This window comes from Syngnathus acus, chromosome 8, assembly GCF_901709675.1.
Source record: "Syngnathus acus chromosome 8, fSynAcu1.2, whole genome shotgun sequence".
In the NCBI taxonomy this organism is placed as follows: domain Eukaryota; kingdom Metazoa; phylum Chordata; class Actinopteri; order Syngnathiformes; family Syngnathidae; genus Syngnathus; species Syngnathus acus.
In genome coordinates this window covers 4,725,764-4,747,793 of record NC_051093.1, presented here as the reverse complement: position 1 = coordinate 4,747,793, position 22,030 = coordinate 4,725,764, and the positions used below count along the sequence as shown (strand labels likewise).

At 46.1% G+C, this 22,030-nt stretch overlaps 3 protein-coding genes and 1 pseudogene across 14 annotated transcripts; 3 read left to right on the top strand and 1 right to left on the bottom strand.

Annotated features, from left to right (window-relative positions):
- Positions 1-56: 56 nt before the first annotated feature.
- sun1 (Sad1 and UNC84 domain containing 1) lies at positions 57-12,880 on the top strand. Of its 11 annotated transcripts, none has more exons than XM_037256725.1 (23): positions 1,354-1,577; positions 3,199-3,296; positions 6,233-6,415; positions 6,492-6,724; positions 6,795-7,058; positions 7,140-7,277; positions 7,455-7,574; positions 7,718-7,801; positions 8,239-8,349; positions 8,435-8,554; positions 8,644-8,737; positions 8,809-8,867; positions 9,015-9,211; positions 9,293-9,556; positions 9,625-9,717; positions 9,828-9,916; positions 9,996-10,140; positions 10,337-10,651; positions 10,756-10,840; positions 10,942-11,057; positions 11,128-11,295; positions 11,391-11,483; positions 11,595-12,880. In XM_037256725.1, exons 2-23 carry the CDS (start codon positions 3,214-3,216, stop codon positions 11,709-11,711), a joined length of 3,171 nt encoding a protein of 1,056 aa, XP_037112620.1. In that variant the 5' UTR covers positions 1,354-1,577; positions 3,199-3,213; the 3' UTR covers positions 11,712-12,880. The 11 variants fall into 11 exon arrangements, with proteins under 11 accessions (XP_037112622.1, XP_037112620.1, XP_037112616.1 ...); XM_037256721.1 differs by having other exon boundaries at positions 1,354-1,598; XM_037256718.1 differs by lacking the exon at positions 1,354-1,577 and adding an exon at positions 1,638-2,922.
- An 83-nt stretch (positions 12,881-12,963) lies between these two features.
- Positions 12,964-15,945, top strand: LOC119125904 (annotated as a pseudogene).
- LOC119125872 (zinc-binding protein A33) lies at positions 15,791-18,379 on the bottom strand. Of its 2 annotated transcripts, none has more exons than XM_037256812.1 (6): positions 17,828-18,379; positions 17,436-17,531; positions 17,014-17,232; positions 16,897-16,914; positions 16,710-16,827; positions 15,791-16,646 (listed from the first exon to the last, which is right to left on the bottom strand). In XM_037256812.1, exons 1-6 carry the CDS (start codon positions 18,212-18,214, stop codon positions 16,063-16,065), a joined length of 1,422 nt encoding a protein of 473 aa, XP_037112707.1. In that variant the 5' UTR covers positions 18,215-18,379; the 3' UTR covers positions 15,791-16,062. The 2 variants fall into 2 exon arrangements, with proteins under 2 accessions (XP_037112707.1, XP_037112706.1); XM_037256811.1 differs by having other exon boundaries at positions 16,710-16,822; positions 16,892-16,914; positions 17,828-18,378.
- A 700-nt stretch (positions 18,380-19,079) lies between these two features.
- tubb4bl (tubulin, beta 4B class IVb-like) lies at positions 19,080-21,594 on the top strand. Its single transcript, XM_037256825.1, has 4 exons — positions 19,080-19,248; positions 19,702-19,810; positions 20,046-20,156; positions 20,325-21,594. Exons 1-4 carry the CDS (start codon positions 19,192-19,194, stop codon positions 21,380-21,382), a joined length of 1,335 nt encoding a protein of 444 aa, XP_037112720.1. The 5' UTR covers positions 19,080-19,191; the 3' UTR covers positions 21,383-21,594.
- Positions 21,595-22,030: the final 436 nt, after the last annotated feature.

The window sequence follows — 22,030 nt, the reverse complement described above, 5'->3', positions numbered from 1 at the left end:
GTTTGTGCTCTTATTTTATGGTGCCATGCGCGTGACAAACCATAAACGGAAAATGTGGGCGCGTGCGTGACGTACGAACGTTTACAGTCCTTGTAGTTCTCAGGCGCGCAGTTCTCTGTCGAGAGAAGTGTGACGAAGGAACTTTTAGAAGATTTGGACTAAAAACGACTACCAGGATAAAATTGGAATTGTCACCCTGTACTCGGAGAGAGTTGCCGTGTAAGTAGTGCTTAAGTCTTTCTTTTTGAACTCGGCTTACCTGCGCCGTCAGGATTTTATGCTTTGTATTTTTAGCCTCGTTCGCTATAAAAGCTTGGCCTGGTTAACGTTGTTGACTTTCAAAGCAGGAAAGCAAGCGCGCGTTGATGCCTTTTGACGTCACATACGCTGAATGGACCCCGGATACTCGCGGTTCGGTATTTAAAAAAGTTTTCCCAAAAAAAAATGTATTTTTTGCGTTTTCAGAAACACTGTTATTTGTTTTTGATGAGGAAAATAGCACTTATTACACTTTTCGTCAGACTGATGACAGTACAAATAATCACTCGAGTACTTATCGATACAGTATACTGATACCACTTGATTATTCTTGATACATACGATATCATTTCAGTTCACTTAATGACAGGTACTTGGAAATGAAGAGCTTTATGATGCATTGTGTCAAACGGCCGCAGTGTATCGCCAACTACTGACTAGGAGGACTCAATGTGTAAGAATTTCTTTTTTGTGCTTTATTCGTGGCTGGTCTATGCAGCCTTCACGATTTCCTGATACCCTGAAATAAGGCTGACATTGGGCGATACCCTAGTAAATACTTTACATACGATAGTAACCACGTGTTGGATGTTTGCCTTTCGAGGGGTGCGGCTTAGATAGTGACGTCAGATGTATTCAGCCTTGCTGGTTATTTTAGTGTGTCTGGGTGTCAGTTGTTTTCTTTTAGTATTTGCGTGTTAGCTCTGCTTGACGAACAGCTGAAAATGAATTGCAGCTGTGGGTTGTCTTGCGTGATTGTTTTTTTGGTTGTTGTTTTGGCAAAGGGGGTTTTTGCACACTGTCTACCATTCAAGAACCGCCACAGGGCCCAGTTGTCAGCTCACAATTGAGTGATTGTCTTTGCAAGTGTAACTGTCCCTTCCGTGTGATTGAATGCTGCAAGTGTGCACGTATGCTCCAAGTGTGATTTGCAAACTGGCCCTGCTAAAGAATGCAATGTAACTGTCGGCTGGCGAGTGAGTGCAGCCCCGGCAGCTGTCAGGCGGCACATCGGCTCCTCCAATGGATTTGAGGCGGTTGTGCCGAGTGGGAGGATCAGCCGCACAGCATCACAGCAGCCATCCTTGTGTGCTTTGTCCGCTCGGGAAGCCATTTTGGAAACAACACCACACACACTCACTTCAGTTCGCAACTTTCGATCGCGTTGAAGAGAGCACAAGGTCGCGCCACAAACCAAAAGGACGCTTTGTTTTTTTGTGTTTTTTTTTTTTTTATCTACGGGAATGCCACCAGAGGGAGTTTAGCGCGTCGTCGGTCAGCGGTGGATTTTGGGAATCGCTGTAGGATGATGCTACCGTGCACGGATTCGCAGTACACGGGCAAGTTATGGTACTAGAACGTGCACAACGCCGTGGAACAAGTACGATCAAATCTGGCCAGAAAATAAGCTCATTAACGTCCAAATTTGCGCTGCATAACCACTGCGATTGTTAGTCACGATGTAGGCTGGTCCCAAAAAACGCTTCTAAATTTAGCACGGCCGGACGGACCATGTTGCCGTCCGTGTGCAGCTGGTCGAGTGCTGTAACCGATTTGACTCTCGCTACCCCGTCGTTGTTTTAAGGCCAGCGGCTAGCTTGCAGGTGGTTTGGCGTAAAGGAGCGAGCAAAGCTGACGTACAGAGCAGACATACAACACTTGTCAAAGTGTCGGCGTGCTGCACGTTTATGCTCAACACAAGTGCGAGGGTGCCGGTGTGTTTCTCAGAGAGAGTGCAATGTTCAACCTGTCTCTTTGTAGTAGAAGGTTAGCAAAGCCGCAATGGCAATTTTGGAAGCTTGTTTGGGGTGCTTTGGTTGGCAATGAGATAAGTCATCTTCATCGAATTAGATTGCAAAAAAACCTCTTGGCTTAGTTAAGAGCTGATCGCCCCCCCCTCCTGGTTTTTGGATCTTTGCTCCAGCTTATCCTACTTTTGGACTCAAGGGTCCTGATTTGAAACAATTATGAGCTGAGACTCGAGCGGTGGGATTGCAGGATTTGGCCATCTGTTTGTTTGCATTTGTCTCTGCACGAAAAGACAATCTCCAAGAAAGCGTGAGTTAAAAAAAAAAAAAAAAATTATTCTGGCAACTCTGTAAGGAAGATTGAAGGTGGCTTGGTTATGTACCTGAGGGGACCCACAGACTGAAAATAGTGTCCCTCTTTTATAAAACAACCAGGAGTCTCTAAAAATGTAAAAATCGGCCACAAAGCAAGAGTGTTTGTTGACGGCAAGTTGTAAGGGTGGAAAAGTGCAAAAATAGCAAAATGCTCATAGAAATTGTGGCGCTAAATTCAACATTACAATTCATTTAGCACACCATGCATTTAACTAGCTGTTAGCAGTTAGCCACAAGTTCTTGGCTCATAACCAATTGTGTTTACCCAATCTGAAAATGCAGGTTCCAATGTGTCAAGTACAACTTCACTGCCTTGTCTTTTCCCGCCCGTTTGCCTAAAGAAAAAAAAAAAAAAAACTGGCCACACCCCTCAGTTTCATAACACTCTCTTCCCTGTGTGCGAAGCTCACACACACAAGTAGTAGCTTCAGCCTGGAGACGGCTCGAGGACTAAGAGGATCTGCTTGCCCGTCAGTCACTACCACAGGGGGGACACGACCGCTTATCGGTTCCAGTCAACGGCGGCAACATGGAGGAAAAGGTTAAGACGGCCACCATGACGGTGTCATTGTTCCTGCTGTGTGTCGGGCCTGCCCGGTTTGTTGTTTTGCCTGACGTTGAACAGAAACTACATAGCAGCTAGAGCAAATTGTTCTGGAGTTTATCGGCGTTATTGTGTCTGTTTCGAGTTGCTAGTTGAGTGGTTTAAGACAAAAGAGACAGGCTGAACAAGACCGTGCGTGCGTGTGTTTGTGCTAATCTCCCTACATTATGTCAGCGTGGGCTGACCCTACCCCCTGCATCCTGACTCTTGCAGTCTAAGCAAAGAAGAATGACCATGGATTTTTCCCAACTGCACACATACACGCCGCCGCAGTGTGCTCCGGAGAACACCGGCTATACCTACTCCCTCAGGTGAGACCTCTGGCGCGCGTGAACTCAGCAGAGCAACTTGTTGCCGATCAAGTTCATCCGCTCCGCTCGAGTTATTTGAAGAGGAAATATTTTGTCGGCTATCGGCGTTGCGTTGAGGATTCGTCCCGCTTTGAGAGATTCGAAAGGTACACAAATAGGCTTTGTTGAAAAGCTCAGTTGAAGGTTTGTGTTTTTTATTCGAAGTATTACGTGGGGAAGTGATTCGGATGAAATGTTTGATGGTTGGCTCACGGAATGTTTGCAATATTCAGAGCTTTGATCAAAAATGGAGTGCATCATAGCGTGGGTGTGGTCGAGTTGGTTTGTGCATGTGGAAGAATGGCGAAGCCAGAAGAATTATGTCCCATCAGTCAAGTGCAAGAATGTTTAGTAGATTTACTGGCTGTCTGTACATTTTTCACAAGTGAGCTGAAAACGTTCAGGTGGTCATTTTTTAAATACGTTGTTGGGCTTGGTGTTAAAATAGTTTGGTGGCACCGATCCAGAAATCTACTTTGAAAAGAGTCGCTCAGAATCTGACAGCCAGGTGGACCATAATAAACCTCGCCGTCACAAGCATGGCCCTGATCCCGGATTAGAATTTAGAAGAACCCTTTCTACAACATTGTGAGCAGAACAAGCTAAAGTAACTGCTGTGTGTTTTTCTTTTAAGCAATTTGTGTGTGGACACGATGTCCAAACTCTAAACGGATGTTCTAAATTTTTTTGTGGCTGTGTCTCGATTTGCATTTTATACCGTCTGTGCGCGTTGCCCACGCCGACTAAAACGTGAATGTGTCGAGATGAACAGTCTGGTGACTGTTAGCGCAAACCAAGCCTGACCGTTTTTCACTTGCAAATCCGAGTTAATCATAACTAGAATGTACAAGGCCGGAACATTTACAATCTGGATTGAAAGTGTCTCTTTATGCAGAGCAGAGCAAGGTTGCGCTCTAATGCACTCACAGAGGCCCTTCATATTTGATGATGCTGGAAGTGGGTCAGGGGGGGCCTCCAGTGCAGTTTTTTTTTCCTCTCTCAAGAGACAACAGACCTTTGTGAATACTAAAACATAAAATAATCCAGTTGCAAAAAAATAGATTTATTTTCCCGTTTGTTTTTGTTTTTTATGTGAACTCGTCAAGATCCGAGTCACACTTGGCAAGACGACGCTGAGGAATGCAACCCAAACATTGGCGCCTTGTGATTGTGACATTCTGACAGATGAAGGAAAGTCAGACAGAGAGACGAAAAGTCCGAGGGTGGGATCCAATGATGCTAATCTGTGCCAAGTGGGAGCCGGATGGCAATTTAACAGCCCGCCATATTTGTCTCTCCCTTCCCAAATGCTTGTAAACACGGGCATGTGGATCCTGAGGGGATTTTGGTTGCTCTGTTGCAGTCTCGGCACGCAAGATGTCAGCGTGCTGTTCATTTTGTATTTGGACATGTCCCATGAATGTGATTCATTAGCTGAAGTCCAGCTTGTTAGAACATTCAGCCTCACGGTCGTTATTTTCCCTCATGCCATGATGAGTGTTTTTTTTATTTTTTATTATTCAGTATGCAAAGAAGGGAGCATGTGAGTGGGTAGTACGCCCATTTACCAAACCAACTTTTAATGTCTTTGTCACGGAGGGAATTATATTTGTTTCAAGTGGACAAGCCTGGTTAGCACTCCACCTGCCGGAAGAAAAACAGCTCCATCCGATAAGATACTTTGAGTTGCGTGCCTCTGACGCAAGATCACCGGCAGTGCCCACTGAGTGTGGGAAGGCCATCAAAACCTGGCGTTATGCAAGGAGAGCCGATTGTCCGACATCTTTGATGTCCATGCTTGGCTGTCTTGCCTTCTTCTCTTGCTTCTAAAAGCGTAGTCTCTATTTATATCACCGATGTGGGCTGGCGGAGCTGCCTGAGAGCGAGCGGCGGAAGTGTCTATGGAAAATAATTAGTTTCTGATCAGATGAAACACATTTTAAACACTATCCTATAAGTTTGTTGGAGAGATGCTGAGTAAACAACAAAGCACATAATTGGATGGAGGCGCCGCTGTGTAATCCTCAGGCTTTAGCTTGGAGATCGGGTCCACAGACGTGTGCATGTGCACCCGCTGGCCGCCGCGCCATTCACAGTTTCGCTTACAATGGTATGTTTTGCTAATAATAAACTTGCTTAAAAAAAACTGCCGGAGCGAGTTTTTTTTTTTTTTTTTTTCCCTTCCATGACTAGGGCAAGGATATCCCAGAGGCTTTATTTATTGATTGATTTATTACAAACTGGCAAAATTCTTCCAATTGCAGATATTTTAATAGCATTCTATTCCATTTCAATCTGTTTGTGGAGTTTGATGTTAAATTAATTTTGGACTCTCGATTGCCTGTACTGTAGTTGTGAATGTCATCCGAGTAAATGAATGAGTGGCTGGCTGTCATGGCTCACAGTTGAATCATTTTGATATATTTTCCTCTAATGGCAGTTAAAGTAGTGTCTTTCCAGTGCTCTTGTGTTGGCGTGTGTGCCTCCAGCGCTGTGCTGGCCGGGTGGGTGTGGCCCTGTGACTCAGCGCAGCGTGATCCACAGCAGCTTTCAATTTACAACTTTCATGCTGCCTTTCGGATCACCGGCCGCTGCATTGCTTTTGTTTGTCAATGTGAGTGAGTACTTTGGGGAAATTAAACCAGCCAGTGTTTCCATTAGGCAGTGAAGCGTGCACCACACGCTGCCTTCTATTGTTGTCTTGTTTTGCCTTGTGGCTGAGTCACTTCCTGTAGGCTAGCTGCTGGCGTGCCAGCTTTGCTTTCTCTCACCGTGCTGTCCTAGCTTGGTTTTGTTTTATTCGGCTCCTCTGAAGTGCAAACTGCGTCCTTATTCGAAGCGGTCTGGCATTCCTCCCTAAAGTTGTTTTTCTTCAACTCTTGCGCTCGTCTCCGCAGCTCCAGCTACTCGACGGCAGCGTTGGAGTTTGAGAAGGAGCACCAGATTGCTCCGGTCTACGAGTCGCCCAGGATGTCACGGCGGAGCCTGCGTCTGCAAAACATGGCCGATCACCATGGCAACGACAGCCTTATGGACTACACCAGAAGCCAGAGCAGCTATGCTTCCAGGAAAGAGTCACGGCGAGTGTCTTGAAGAGCAAAGGAAATAAAAGTCAAAATATCAGATTGGTCCTTAATATTTATTTTTTCTTTACAGGACGCTCCGGGGGAGAAAGCTGCAGTCCAACACCTTGTCGTTGTCCCTGAGCCAAGCCGACACGCCCAGGCAGCACCTCAGCTTCTCCGCCATCTGCACCCCGTTAAGCAGCAGCACCAGGGTGGAGGAAAGCAACGCGGCGGCGTTTGCCGGCAGCCTGCGTGACTGCGCCGCCGACCACCTGAGACAGCGCACCGTCACGACCACCACGACGTCAGTCGACGGCATCTGGGGTCAGTTTAGAAAATAGAGATGACCATGTCACAAGATACATATACTAAAAAACAAACGTGTCCTCCACAGGAAGGACGTCCCACTCCGTGCACGGCTCGTCCAACGTCAACGGCGACGTGGATGCTTCCAAGTCCTACGTGACGCACGCCAACGGCTTCATCTGTAAGGACTGCTCCTTCCATTCTGAAAAGAACGACTCCCTCATCACGCACACGTCATCGACATCATCGCCGTCGTCTCGCGCCGAAGGAGCGTGCGCCGATTCCCTCTACTACTCGTCGTCACCTTTCGCAACTATATACACCAGAGACCGGAGTCAGAAGAACAAGACAGGTGCAAAGATTTGCATCAAATGCACATGGCTGGAAAGTTGCTTCATTCCGTTGAGATGTTTTGGTTTTTTTTCCTCTTAAGGCATCCTAACGTCAGTGTCCAATACGTGCGTGCGTCTGAGCAAAAAAGTCCTGGCTCCTTTTGTGTCTATCTTCACCATGCTTTGCAGCAGCGTACTCTGGCTACACACGCGAACCACAAGCGGCACACAAGGAAGAGGTAGACAATTCCAACGACCTCCATTAAAATAGTTGCAGTTTGAACTTGCACCACAAGGGGGAGCCTTTAACCATGGAACTTGTGTATGAATTGGGTTCACACTCTTTAATATTTTTGATTTTTTTTCTGTCTTGATACTGCCGTGTGTGTATTTTGACGAAGACCACGTGTTTCCAGCAGGCGTCTTTGCGTCATGCACGGACTCCCTGAGACAGACGGCGTCCTCCAGTTTGTCCCAAGTGTGGCTACTCAAGCGCAGGGTGATGGGCGACAGCTCTGAAAACTCTCAAGTACAAGGTAACGTCCCCTTTCTGAACATAAGGCCGTAGCACCGCCTCAAATCGCAGTACATTTTTAGTTTTCATTCATTTTCCTTTTGTTGATTTTGTTTTACATTTTTATCGCAACAATCAAATAAAAATGAGCTTTGTGTATTTCAGCTCACTCGAGTTACTGTGGAAGCATGAATGTTAAAGATCTGGTGACAGAAGACGCATCACATCTCAATCTCAATGGTTCCCTATGTAAGGGCGTTCACACACACACACACACATGCAAACACGTACACACACACTGCCTGTTGTCTGTTGATTGACAGAGTTAATGTGACCTGCGTGACTTGTGTCGGGGTCATTCTGCAGAGGTTGCGTGAACCGCTTTGACTGCTCGGCAACTTGTTGACTCATTTTTAGGCTGTTTGACATTTTAGAAATGGAACTCAATGCTTTATCCATCTCCGCTAGTCCAATATATGAACACAAGTGAATATACTTGTTGAGGGGTCAGCAAGATGTTCGTGGCAGCCGGCACTTGTGCATGTTTTTTTTGTTTTGTTTTTTGCTAACTTACGTCATTTCTTTTTTTTATTCCTTTTTCCATTTTGCTTATATGACAATTCATGCATGTTTTTTTTTTCTGTGTGCACCTTTCATTTTGCTTGCCGTGGTTTTGCTGCACGCAGGTGATGACTGTAAAGGGAAGCAGTCCTTTGAGACGCACACCGTCCTCGTCACTCAATCCTCCAGGTCCCGGCGCCTGGCGGAGGCGCTGTGGAGCCTTCTGGCTTGCGCAGGTTGACCAGCGCTCCTATTAATGCCCAAATGACGTAGATGAATATTCGAACGCGAGCCGTGACAACTCGCTGCTTCCGTTTCCAGGTTACTGCTTCCTCCGGCCGGGTCACTACGCGGTGAGAGGCGCTAAAGCTTTGGGCTCAGGGGTCAGCACGCTGACGCAGAGACTGTTTACGTTGCTGTGGACAATCCTAGCGGCTCCAGGTTGGTCATGTGTTCTCTTGCCGCCCTTGAAATCATCTTTAAGGTTCTGATGATGTTGCCGTCGTGTTTTTACGTCAATCCGCCCACAGGGAAGGCAGGCCGGGGTCTTCTGTGGTTTCTCGCCAGTGGCTGGTACCACCTTGCATCCCTCGCGTCTCTCCTCAACGTCTTCTTTCTGACACGGTAAGAGCCAACATGGCTTTTTTTGTGTGTGTGTATTCTTCATTTCTTTTTGTTTAATGTGTTACTTCTAGGTGCCTTCCAAAACTCTGGAAGCTCCTCCTGCTTTTACTGCCGCTCCTGCTCTTCTTAGGTGAGTTGTTAAAAACGAGCTTATTTCTTTTTTGTAACAATTCCCGCCAATACATTTTATACCATAAAGCCTTTTTATTTCTATTTTTAAATGTTGCGCAAAGCTACACCAATTAATTCAGCATTTTTTCTTGCTCTTGTCATTCAGCTTGGTGGCTGTGGAGCCCGCCCGTCGCCGTCCTGCTCAGCTACTTACCAGCCGCAAACCTCACCGAGTGGCGTCCTTCCTCCCTGATCACGTACCTGTCTATCTTAATGCCAGCCTCCGCTCCGGTTCCTGTATCTGCTCCGGTTCCTGTACCTGCTGCAGAGTTCCAGACCTCAGCTCCCGTTTCACAAGCGCCAGTGGGTTGGATTGTAAAAGTCAAGAATTATAAACCACCATGTCTTGTTTTCTAATTGTGTTTTTTTTTTTTTTCTCCTCAGCCAATTGTAGTCTCTAGTTTGGACATGGAGCGCCTCGAGCGTCTGGAGCGCCAGCTAGCGCTCCTGTGGCAGCGAGTCCAGCAGAGCGAGCAGAAGCAGGAGCAGCAGGACACGGACATAATGGCTCTGTACGCCACGCTGAGGGAGAAGCTCCACGCCGAGACCGACAGGGAGACGCTGGGACTGTGGGTGTCGTCCCTGCTGGAGCAGAGGCTGGGCGTGTTGCGAGGAGAGCTGAGAGAGGACCACGCCCTCAGAGAGCAGGTCCGAGAACACAAATTATATCTTGCTGATGCGAGTTGAGCGTCAACTGTCATTTGGCATCCCAGCAGAACGAAGAGCAGCTCAAAGCGCTACAAGGGAGTCAAACGACACGGTTGGCCGAGTTGGAACTGCTGCTCGGCGCTCTGGCTGCCAAGACTGAGGTATGCTTGCGTCTGCACGCCTGCAAGGAAAGCAGTTGAAGAAACATTAGCCAGTGACAATTACTCTTATTTTTTTCTGTTTTATAAATATTTTATCATGTTATTTGTAGACCGTGCAACAGAGGCAGCAGCAATATGAACTTGACAAAGAGAAAATTGAAGTCGGCGTCGCTCCAGCAGTAGACACGCCTCCTCTTAGGTACCATAAACACACACACTGATGATTTTAGTTGCAAGGAGTAGCTCTGATGTGTTTTGCCTCGCTGTTGCCACCGCAGTGTGGGAGTGAAGCAGGAGACGCACAATGCGTTGCAGGCTGAGGTGCAAAGACTTGAGATGGATTTGGTAAAAGTCAGGCAGGACCTGCACGCCGTCATGGGATGCAGGGGCAAGTGTGAGCAGCTGGACTCGCTGCAGGAGACGGTAAGATGGAACATCCATCATATGTCGTACATCAAAAGAAGACAGGGCTTGATTGTCTTAATTTATTTTAATTTATTTTTTTGCCTTGGGTGGGGGATATTCGACTGGCACCACCCACCCAAAAAATATTTAAAGATGCCAGAAGATGGCAGCAAAGCATTTTTTTCCTCTTCATTTCGATGCCTTCTCTTTCCAGATGTCGGCTCAGGTTTCCTCCCAAGTGCGTAAGGAGTTGCACGCTCTCTTCTTCGGCAGCGGCTCGTCAGATCAGTCTCAGGAGGAACTGCCTGAGTCTCTGGTGGTCTGGCTCTCCCAGCGCTACGCCACCACACCCGACCTGCGGGCGTCGCTGGTTGCCCTGGAGCACAGCATCCTGAGCAATGTTTCTCAGCAGCTGCAGCTGAGCCGTGTCGAGACTCTCAGCGAGGCCGAGTCCAAGGCCGCGTCCATCGCTGGCGCGGCGGCCATCACGGTGCAGAACACTGCCTCGACCGAGTGCTTGTCGGAAGAGGTAGAAGAAGTAGAATGCATTGGCAAACATATTTTGGCATTGTTTAACTGTAATTTACATTGAAGGGTTTTCATTCATGTATTATTGTGTGTTCTTTATCCCAGCAAGTAAAATTGATCGCCCAGAATGTGCTGAAGCTCTACTCGCAGGACAAGACCGGTCTGGTGGACTATGCCCTGGAGTCTGGAGGTAAGAAAGTTTAGGATTGTGTCCATGCCTGATGGATTGTGGTTTTTGATCCTCTTCTTCATCACTTCTTTGTCACTCTTCTCCGGCGTTGGTATATTCAGGCGGGAGCATCCTCAGCACTCGCTGTTCAGAAACACACGAGACCAAGACAGCCCTCATGAGTCTGTTTGGCGTCCCGCTCTGGTACTTCTCCCAGTCCCCTCGAGTTGTCATCCAGGTGGGTTTTACATGTGCCGATGCCTGAACCCAAAGGATATTTCAGAACACTTTGCTTTCCGCTCCATCAGCCTGACATGTACCCAGGCAACTGCTGGGCGTTCAAAGGCTCACAGGGTTACCTCGTGATCCGGCTTTCTATGAGAATCCGGCCCACGTCCTTCTGCTTGGAACATATTCCCAAAGCGCTGTCCCCCACCGGGAACATCAGCAGTGCCCCTCGTAACTTCACAGTCTTTGTAAGAAGCGTGATCCATTATGAATAATATATATATATTTTTTTAAATAAACAGGCTGTCAGTGATTTTTTTTTTTTTTGCCATCCTTCCCACAGGGACTGGATGACGAGTACCAAGAAGAAGGCGACTTGCTCGGTCACTACACCTACCAGGAAGACGGAGAATCGCTGCAAATCTTCCCTGTTAAGGTTATTTGAATTGTTTATCATCGGGTTCGTCGATTAATCGTTTTTTGCTGTATTGCGTACATCACGTCACACTATACACTGGTGCCACTTTGGCCCTTTTTTAACTTCCAGGAGCCGACGGAGAAGACTTTCCAAGTCATGGAGGTCCAGGTGATGTCCAACTGGGGGCATCCCGACTACACTTGTTTGTATCGCTTTCGAGTCCACGGAGAACCTCGCCCTCAGTGAACCAACCACTGCGAAACACAAAAAACTGTTGTACATACAGCAAAGGCGCTCTGAAGTCCTCGTGGATGTGAGGCTGACCAGATGGTGGCAGGGGTTTTTTCTTTTCTTTTTTTGTGCTGAAAGAATAACAGGGACATCCAAATGGAGACTTGAGGACAAGAACTGAAGTCTTTTGATTTCCTAAGAGACATCTTGCACTGAATGAACTTACGGGGGCAAAAGACTAACTCAAACCACCCAAAATGAAACGTGGAAGGCTTCACTCCCTCCTTCCTCTCATCCTGCTTTTTATTGGGATTTGGCCTGTTTATTTCTTTTCTTTTTTTTGTACCTGTTTTTATTTTGCTGGCCATTGTACGTGGTCATCCATTTTACGCCACTAGCTGATTGGAATGATTTACTACTTTGTGATGCATTTCACCCTTTAAGGACACTGCAACCCACTTGCGGAGGTTCTTCCGCTCTGTAAATTAATCAGCATAGACAAAATGCGTCAGTGTCATGTTGGATGGACTTTCTCTCGCAATTTTCTTTTAACAACGGCTTTTAAGAGAGAGTTGCCTCTGAAAGTCATGTGCCCGGATCTCCAATTGGCAATCAATTTGGAATGGTTAGTATCTTCATTACTGGGGATTTTTTTTTTTTTAAATAACATTCTGTTCCTCTTTCCTTTAAGCTAAGTTATCCGCTTCCTTTTATCCGAGACCTAGACCAAATGTAACCTGTATATTTGATGTCCATCATATAGTCTGTATTTTTATTAAATTTGCTTTCATCAGTGTTGATTTATATCAGAATAACCTATCGCTATTGTTTATTATTTTTGCCCGTTTGTTTTGGGGAATGATGTTTTTGTAAGGATGCACTGCAGATGTAGGCCTTCTTTAATTGGGAGGGGTTGACTTGTGATTTTGATTGCAAATATAAGTGGAATGCCTAAATTTTGTACAAAAAATGTTTTATCCCACTTTTTTATTTATTACAAGGTCAATTGATGACTGTGTTAAACGAATTCTGCCTTGTATATTTTGTCGAAAGCTATTTAGTGCATTTTGAAAACATCTTGGGATTTAATTTTGTTTTTTTTAAGAAAAAAGATAAATGGCTATTTTTGGTTGTCGTAAGACAAGTGCTTTGGAATATATTCCAATAAAGAGCTTAATTTTGAATCGTGAAGTTCATGCAATTAAATGAAATTGCAGCGTATTGGTTTTGGAAATGAAAAATTTTAACTTTACAATGGCAGACCAGTAAATGAGTCATCATCCATATAATCCACTTTCACGGAGTCGGCATGTTTGACAACATCCAGCAGCATGGTATTAAAAGTATGTTAATATCTCTTCTGCAACTCACCTACCTCTCTTTCAGCCTCCACTGAAGAAAGACAACGGTGCCGATAAATAGGTCACGTGATAAACATGTTGAGGACCTCGGGATGTTAGAAAGAGCCCGAAGATCCTCCCCTACTGATCACCTTTTATAAATGGAAGAAAGCCCAACTCACCCCAACACAATTTTGACTGAGGCCACATCCCGCCTGCTGTTTCGCAAACAACTTTAATTCACACTGGTAAGTAACAAGATTATCAAAGTTTTGCAGATTTGTGTACATTGTTTTTCTGGTGCGTTTTTTTTGTTTTTAATGATCAAATCATGCATCCTTTCGTCCCAATTTTTCATTTGCTTAGGTGTTTTTGCGGGTTATATTTACAGTATATTTAACTATTTTGTGAAGACAAATAGAAATCCAATGGGTTCCTCGTAATACCCTACTAATATATGTATATATTGTATATTATGAATTTAATGAGTATCCAAGATGGCTGATGTTATATAATATTTTATACATTGTTGAAACCACCAGTACTGTACTAACATATAGAAATGTAGTATTTATTACTAGTATTAAGATCCCCTCTCAAATATAGAGATTAAATTTTAGATTATATAATGTTTTGTTAAATTGGGGCAAAAATCATGACAGCAGTAATGTACAAGTATTTATTGCGAATTTAATATTTATTGTGTCGTTGCCAAAATATGCCATGTACATTAAAGTATATTTGGTATTAGTTTTTAAAAAAAAAAAAAAAAAAAAAAAAAAAAAAAACTTTAAAAAAGAAGACACACTTGCAGTTAAACTAAAAAAATGAATAAATACAAAATCAGAATCATAAGACCAGGCATGCATATTTTTAAAATGCACGTTTATTTTCCTCGCGTAAAACCACAATTGATTTCACGTTACATCTCAGGAGACAAATCTTCTGTCTGTGTGATTAGTCCCACGAGAGTCCCCGAGGGAAAACAATCCGCAGAGAGAACGGCCAGCCCTTCATAGGTGCACGAACACTTTGTTTCTAAAAAAAAAAACCCCAAAAAAAACCATTAGGACATCAACTGGTTTCTCAGTAGAGGGCCCCCCCCCCCCCCCCTAAAAAACTAAAAACAAAAAGGCATTCCTTAGACTCCACGTAAAAACTTGTCCAGGTCTGATCATAAGTTGGCGAAGCAGGCCATTTACATGCCGACAGCCGTCCTTTTATTCATCTCAGAATGGGCGTAGCTTGAAGCGTGAGTGGTCCCGAGTGATGGAGACGTCCCCGAAAACAGAGACTGGGTCCCAGCGGAGGCTCCGCAAAGTGACAATAACAAGATAACAGCCTGAGGAGAAGACAAAGCCCTGATGGGGTTTCGAACATGTTTACGTGTTGCTAAAGTTCTCAGTTTGCAGAGGACCAGTCTTCTTTTGCTCAACATTTGCACCACTGCAAATATCTTGATGACATGTTGACACATAAAGTGGCATTGTTTAAACCCAAATAATGTTCAGCGGTTCTAGTAGGATCCAGGATAGCACAATAAAACAACTGAACTTTTATTTAGGTTTAATCAGAGGCACTTTGAATACACTGCAGGAACCTGGGGTGTGTAGACTTTTTCAATCCCATATACCACTGCACTCTTCTCCCATCCTAGTCCACCGCCATGGCCGCCAATGCATCCTGGCTGACGCTGGCAAACGAGACAATGGGAGACAACCAGACGGCGAAACCTTTCAGCGTGTTCGACGGCTGCGACTCCCAAGTGGAGGGCATCCTGTACGACCTGACGCTGCAGTGCATCAACGTGGTGGTGGGCATCCCCGCCAACTTGCTGGTCATCGCCGTGCTGGTGCGCAACCGCAAAGAGTCCACCACGTCCGACATTTACCTGGGCTCCCTGGCCTTCATGGACGCCTACTTTGGCTCCATGACGCCCATCAGCTTCCTTAACCTCTACCACTGGCACAGCAAGGAGGTGTGGTCCGCCCTCAAGTTCTCCTACGGGGTGAAGGACACAAGCGGGCCTCTCTTCCTGTCCTGCATCTGTCTGGACCGCTTCTTAGCCGTCGTCTTCCCGCTGGCATTCGGCCGATTCAAACACGTCGAGTACCGCTTGAGTCTGTCCGTCTTGGTCTTCGGACTCACCTTCGCCTACTCCGCCGCCAAGACGGTGGGCGGCCTGCCCGACTTTGAGAAGGTTTTCACCGGTGAGATCCTGGCCACCTTCACCTGGATGGTGGTGTGCAACGCCAGCATCCTGTGGGCCCTGAAGAAGTCTGGCGGCGTCGGGAAGGACGACATGCGGCCCATGAAGAGGAAGGCGTTCAAGATCGTGCTGTCCATCCTTTGCATCATCGTGGTCAACTACTTGCCGCCCGTGGCCCTGTTCCCCTTCGAGGACTACTACTCTCCCGACGTCTTCCGCTGCTACGTGCAACCCATCGGGTTCTCCTTCCTAACATCAGCAGCACTATCCAGCCTCTGGTCTATCTATGTCGCCTGGACAAGGTCCCCTTCCTGCCGGACGTTTGTGTCCGCAAGTGGTGCCCCTGTGTCCCCCAGGAGAAAGACAAAACAACACCTGCGCAGAAGCCATCTGGCTAACTAGAACATTTTTACATCAGGCCCTAAATTTGCTCTTGCTAGTCAGTTATATAGTGGATATAAAAACACATGCCTGATGGAAAAAAAAAAATTGTGATAGGGTCCTAGATAATATTCTGTCCACCTGGAACCAGATCAGACACGTTCAACTGTGGAGATAAATATTCCCTTTATTTTAAAGTGTGATTGTGTTTGGATACTTGTACCTTAATGACAGCAAAATACAAAGTTCATTTGACATAGCGCCCTCGTGTGTACAACAGCAATAATGCAATTTGTATTTTAATAACTGTCTGAGCTTGGCATTATGTGCATTTTTTTTAAAGGTGCAAAAATAGTGCAGGCCTGCAGAGTCCCTTCCCGACATGAAAAAGCAGACTTTATAGAAGTTGAATGGAAGATACTAATAGAATTGAATTTTAATCAGAATGCAAATTTAAGTTGAGAAGTTCCAATCGAGGTTTCATTGCCTCAGCATAGTGACAAGCCCCCTTCTCCGGAAGAATCTTTAACGGATGGCAGCTTTGCGTGTAAAAATAAGGAAGCAGCGTTTCATTAAAGGTGTGCTCGTAAGCGTGAATCAGCGAATCGTCATCGGCGTCCCAAAACATCACGGTGCCTTTGTCGTAATCCACGTGCACTTTGATTCGCTTCGGCGTCTTGGACACAGCCAGCCGTCTCGGTGGGGAGGTCATGGCCTTGACCTGGCCATCCCTAAAGCACAAAGTCCAGAAGCCGTTCTCGGGTCTGGCGTTGACCTCGGCGTTCCTGGGGATGGATGAGGAAGCCACGCCCAGGAGCCAGTCTTGGTTGCTTTCAGTCTGCACCACCCAGCGATGGCTGCCCGAGCCCAGTGCCGTGGCGCCGACCACCTCGGCGCTCAGGTGGAAGCGCTCCGGGTTGTCAGGGCAAGAGTTCATTTGGTCGGTATAGTGGCAGGAAGTGAGGTCGTCGGACAGGATGAGGCAAGGGTGTGCTGTGTTTGGGTCCAAGGTCACCGGGGCTGAAAGGCAGGAAATGAAATGGAAGTTTCTTTCAACACACACACACACACACACACACTTACTATAATCAATATGTTCCAGCATTTTTTCCCACACTCTGTACTTGAGGTTGGAGAGATGGTTGGTCACATCGATAAGAACACCACTCATGTTGTCGGAGCCCAATGTTGTGCTTCTGTCGTCACACAATCACACTCCTGTTTTCAAATGTCAACAATTACGTCAGACCCAAATGATTCCGTACCTTTTCTCATTATCTTTAAAGTTCTGTGAAAAGAAAAGAGTGACTCAACGTGTATAATGGAAGTTGTTTTTCTTTCAACATCATTTTTGAATGCTGATCTCTCAGCGCTTTCACCGACAGACCTTCAACAAGACCATGTCGTCTTCCTCCAGAAGCTGGCGCACGACTTGGATGTGTTCCGCCAACGACATCATCTCGGCCGAAATCGCCTTCATCTTGGCCCCTATCTCCTCTTCCTCCCGCTTGACCGCCGCCAGCCGGGCCTCCTCCTCCCGATCCAGCATTTGACGGAGCTGCTCGAACTGACCCCGGATCCGACGTTGTGTGGCCGCTGCCTGTTCCTAGAAGAGGAAATACCTCAGTTGGTCCGTCATCGATTTGTAAAAGTGATTAGCGCTCAGGTATGGCAAACATGTCCCAGAATTGGACTGCAAAATTATATTCTCTACTTCTAATAGTGCTGTAGGGTTTTATTAATCAAAATATCAATGATTTTATTTTTTTAATTTCATTTTAATCCATTCTTAAAATTAGACCAACTCACTTTGATGTACTTAAACATGTCGGTGGAGGACTTTTGGATGGTATTCAGCTTGCTCAATTTGTCTTCCAGGCTCTTGAGGGACTTGTTCATTTTCTTCTGGAAAAACCAACCAGAAAGTGATGAGCTAGCATACGGTGTTAAACTTTGGACTGGTTGGAATTGTTCAGAGCGTTGGACAGACTCGAAGAACAGCATTCTACATGGAAGTGTTTGCATGGTTACTTATTGAATTACTTTGCGGCCTTGTTCTTGTCCGACACGCACAAGCTATTGCAGAAATATTTTTTTTCTATTTTTTTCTTTCTATGGAAACTTCCCACTCCTGATTCTTGTCTTTAAGTTTCTTTTGTAACAGTGTAACCATGGTGGGGGTTCACACCCTGCCGCCTTACCTTGCAGTCTGTCGTCGCCTCTTCTACAGGTGAGCACTGGTGGTCCTTGTGCGCCATGGAGCAGTGGCACACGACGCAGATGGGCTCCTTGTCCTCCAGACAGAAAAGTTTAAACTTCTCTCTGTGCAGGGGACACATCAGCCTCTCCTCCTCAGCTTCCATCTCTTTGCGGGAGACCACGGCCTCGCAGATGTTCTTCAGGGCCAGGTTAGGGAAGTGGCTGGACTTGGAGCTCTTCCTGCGACAGATGGGACACTCATGAAGACGCGCGTCCCAGCAGCGCTCTTGACATGTCCTGCAGAAGCTGTGGCTGCATGACAGCACCACCGGGTCAGAGAAGATTTCATGGCAGATGGGGCAGGTGAGATCTTCCTCCGAAAGTGACATGGTCCACCTAAGTTTAAAAAGTTCTCTGAGATTCCCACATGATTCTGAAAGTTGTATCCTGCTCTGTTGCAAAGAGGGTTGTGTGGGTGTCGCTGAGGGACGCAGTCAGACAACAATACAAAAATGTTAGAAGCAGGAAGTTGAGCGTCATTGGCTGGTTGCTGGCTGGTTACTTTGTACAAATGAGGAATGCAATCATGCAGGATCTCAACGCTTTTTGTTGCTGTTCGCAGAATCGACACGCCACATTAGCAGTTATTCACCCTAATTAATTCATTACACAGTTGCTTTCAAAACAAGTTTGGTTGCTAAGAGAATTGAGAACTAGAGTGGGCTAACTCCATTTCTGTTTTTTTTATTTTATTTAGAGCAGTGATAGATAAAAAAAAAAAAAACATCGTTTATATCAATGACCCCCAGGGGATTAAAAAGAAAATGATCTCAATAAACTGAAATACTCAGTTTATTGAGATCATTTTCTTTTTCATTTTGTCCTTGCAAAGTCAAATAATGTCATACATCTCCTTGTATTGAATCTAAGGTGTACCTAATAATGTGGTCAGTTAGAATTTGTTTGATTGGGTGGCATCCAGAAATGTGTTCTATTTTTAAAAGTTTCGATCAAGGGTTTGGGTTATTTTTAAACAATGTTTCAAAAAGAAAAAGAAAAAAAAAGATAGATAGATTGAAAAAAAAAAGAACTGACAGAGTGCGTAAGAAGACAATAGGATCATCTCAGACATCGCACCCTATCTCGCACTTCCACGGCCCTGCGGCCCCGCCCTCTTCTCCTCCGCTCTTTGGTTGCCATGACGATGACGTCATCTTGCACCACCGCTTTCCTCCAGTAGAAGCGTTGCAAGAGGGAGGAGTCGCATCCATCTCAGAAAGAAACAGACGTCGATTGAGCAGCCGTGATCCCTCGTCGTTTCTCTTCTCCTTCATCTTCTCGAATCTTCCACGTCCCACATCCCAAAATGCGTGAGATTGTGCACCTTCAAGCCGGCCAGTGCGGAAACCAGATCGGCGCCAAGGTAATCTAAGCTTCATGATGTCACGTTTAAGTCTAATTTTGTTCGTGCGCAGTTAAGTGCGTGCATGTGGTCATGCGTCGGTGAACAGTGGCCTAGAAAGCCGAATCCACCCTCGCAGGAGTTTCTAAAGATTTTTCCTCCTATTATTTAGCTTAATAAAAACGACAGTTTGTAAATTTAATGCATTTTTGTGATAGTTTAGTCCATTATGTGATTCAATCACAGGGTGGAGCCCCCCCCCCCCCCCACACACACACACACACTCAATGACCTAGTTTTACCACATTTAAACAAATTACACCGTCACGCATTTGCATAGCTAGGTATATTTGAATTGTATTAATTTATTTATCGCACATTCAAATGTACGTATAGCTTGATCTAAATTTTAATTATGTTAATTCTTCCATCATTTGATTGAGATACATCATCTATTATTTTTGTTCCATACAGTTCTGGGAGGTGATTAGTGACGAACACGGCATTGATCCCACCGGAACGTACCATGGCGACAGTGACCTGCAGCTGGACAGGATCAGCGTGTATTACAACGAAGCCAGTGGTAAAATAATTTCATTTTTCAAAAATGCATCATGAATATTAAACAACATAGACAAAAGTCGTGAGATGCACCCCTTGATCAATAATTTATCAATTGAGGGTTTGTCTAAATGCCCTTTGTCTTAATTTTTTTCTCTTACCAAGACATTTTAGACGGGCATGCTCTGCTCTAATGCAACATGCTAAAATCTGGAGGCTGTAAATATGCTTCTTAAATGATCATTCCTTTTTTGCAGGTGGGAAGTATGTTCCCCGTGCCATCCTGGTGGATCTGGAGCCAGGAACAATGGATTCCGTCAGGTCTGGACCCTTTGGTCAGATTTTTAGACCTGACAACTTTGTGTTTGGTAAGTCAACAGAAAGTAATCTTCACAACAGCATATCTTCAAATATTTAGTTAAATTGCCATACTTATAATGTAATAAAGTTGGTTGGCTTGCTGTTCGGGGCTCTCTGACGATTGCCAATGTAGGAGATCATGTGATCATTGATGCTGATCGCGTGTTCTTTTTCAGGTCAGAGCGGAGCCGGCAACAACTGGGCCAAGGGCCATTACACGGAGGGAGCCGAGTTGGTAGACTCGGTCCTGGATGTGGTTAGGAAGGAGGCGGAGAGCTGCGATTGCCTGCAGGGCTTCCAGCTCACGCACTCCCTGGGCGGCGGCACTGGTTCTGGCATGGGCACACTCCTCATTAGCAAAATCCGCGAGGAGTACCCGGACCGCATTATGAACACCTTTAGCGTGGTGCCCTCGCCCAAAGTGTCCGACACGGTGGTGGAGCCGTACAACGCCACCCTGTCGGTGCATCAGCTGGTAGAAAACACGGACGAAACGTACTGCATTGACAACGAGGCGCTCTACGACATCTGTTTCCGCACGCTGAAGTTGACCACGCCCACTTATGGAGATCTCAACCATTTGGTGTCGGCCACCATGAGCGGAGTCACGACCTGCCTGCGGTTCCCCGGTCAGCTCAACGCTGACCTGCGCAAGCTAGCCGTCAACATGGTGCCGTTCCCCCGCTTGCACTTCTTTATGCCAGGCTTCGCCCCTCTCACCAGTAGGGGGAGCCAACAGTACCGCGCCCTCTCCGTCCCTGAGCTCACCCAGCAAATGTTCGACGCCAAGAACATGATGGCGGCGTGCGACCCGCGCCACGGCCGCTATTTAACCGTCGCCGCCGTCTTCCGCGGCCGCATGTCGATGAAAGAAGTGGACGAGCAGATGCTGAATGTGCAAAACAAGAACAGCAGCTACTTTGTGGAGTGGATCCCTAACAACGTGAAGACGGCCGTGTGCGACATCCCGCCACGCGGCCTGAAGATGGCCGCCACCTTTATCGGCAATAGCACGGCTATCCAGGAGCTCTTTAAGCGCATATCAGAGCAGTTCACCGCCATGTTCCGCCGTAAGGCTTTCCTGCATTGGTACACGGGCGAGGGCATGGACGAGATGGAGTTCACCGAGGCCGAGAGTAACATGAACGACCTCGTGTCCGAGTACCAGCAGTACCAGGACGCCACCGCCGAAGAGGGGGAGTTTGAAGAGGAGGGCGAGGAAGAGGGCGCCTAAAAAACTCCCCAACTCCTCAACCAACCTATCTAACATTCACTAACCATTTCACTTCAACATTCCATCTTAGTTCCACCTCGCGCTGGTGTTTTATTAGACGTTAGCTGTTTTCGGAAACACTCAGTAATGTTTACATACTTGCAGCTCAGTTAAAATACAGTAATTATTTGGGTTCGGAATTATTCACTGATTGGGTCGTACATGCTCCGCTACAAAATCTGTGTACTAAATGGCCGGTGGTTTGAGCCCACTGGTAGAATAAAGTACTGAGTAGTATATAGTGAGTGGTTTCGAACTCAGCCGTTGTGTTAGCGACGCTAGTGAAGGTTACGCTTGTGGTTTTAAGCTATGTTGTTAAAGCACTGATTCAACCCGCACATTTGTACCCCCGCCCCACCATTGTTTCCAAGCAAGCGAGTTTCAACTGTGAAGCATTTCCATTGGAGAAGCATTAAAAACAAAATCTGACTCAAAAGCCGCTTTTAGCGTCCTTGTGTCTTTATCGTGTCGTTTGCCGCTTTCCACCATTTTATTCATTGAATTTAAAATATTTAATATTACTTTTTATTGCAATTAATCTGTGCCACACTGAGAGGTTCTCAGCATGGAGGTTTTAATGTTCAGCCATGGTTGCATGTTAAATAACCC

Excerpts from the sequence above, each read along its gene's own strand:
- sun1 (XM_037256718.1), top strand. Across the intron at positions 8,350-8,434 it reads GAGCCTTCTGGCTTGCGCAG|GTTACTGCTTCCTCCGGCCG; the intron begins GTTGACCAGCGC and ends TTCCGTTTCCAG. Across the intron at positions 10,141-10,336 it reads TGGACTCGCTGCAGGAGACG|ATGTCGGCTCAGGTTTCCTC; the intron begins GTAAGATGGAAC and ends TTCTCTTTCCAG.
- LOC119125872 (XM_037256812.1), bottom strand. The coding sequence starts at position 18,214 with ATGTCACTTTCGGAGGAAGATCTCACCTGCCCCATCTGCCATGAAATC. Across the intron at positions 17,532-17,827 it reads AGGCGACGACAGACTGCAAG|AAGAAAATGAACAAGTCCCT; the intron begins GTAAGGCGGCAG and ends TGGTTTTTCCAG. Across the intron at positions 16,647-16,709 it reads GCTGGAACATATTGATTATA|CCCCGGTGACCTTGGACCCA; the intron begins GTAAGTGTGTGT and ends CCTGCCTTTCAG.
- tubb4bl (XM_037256825.1), top strand. The coding sequence starts at position 19,192 with ATGCGTGAGATTGTGCACCTTCAAGCCGGCCAGTGCGGAAACCAGATC. Across the intron at positions 19,249-19,701 it reads GAAACCAGATCGGCGCCAAG|TTCTGGGAGGTGATTAGTGA; the intron begins GTAATCTAAGCT and ends TGTTCCATACAG. Across the intron at positions 19,811-20,045 it reads GTATTACAACGAAGCCAGTG|GTGGGAAGTATGTTCCCCGT; the intron begins GTAAAATAATTT and ends CCTTTTTTGCAG.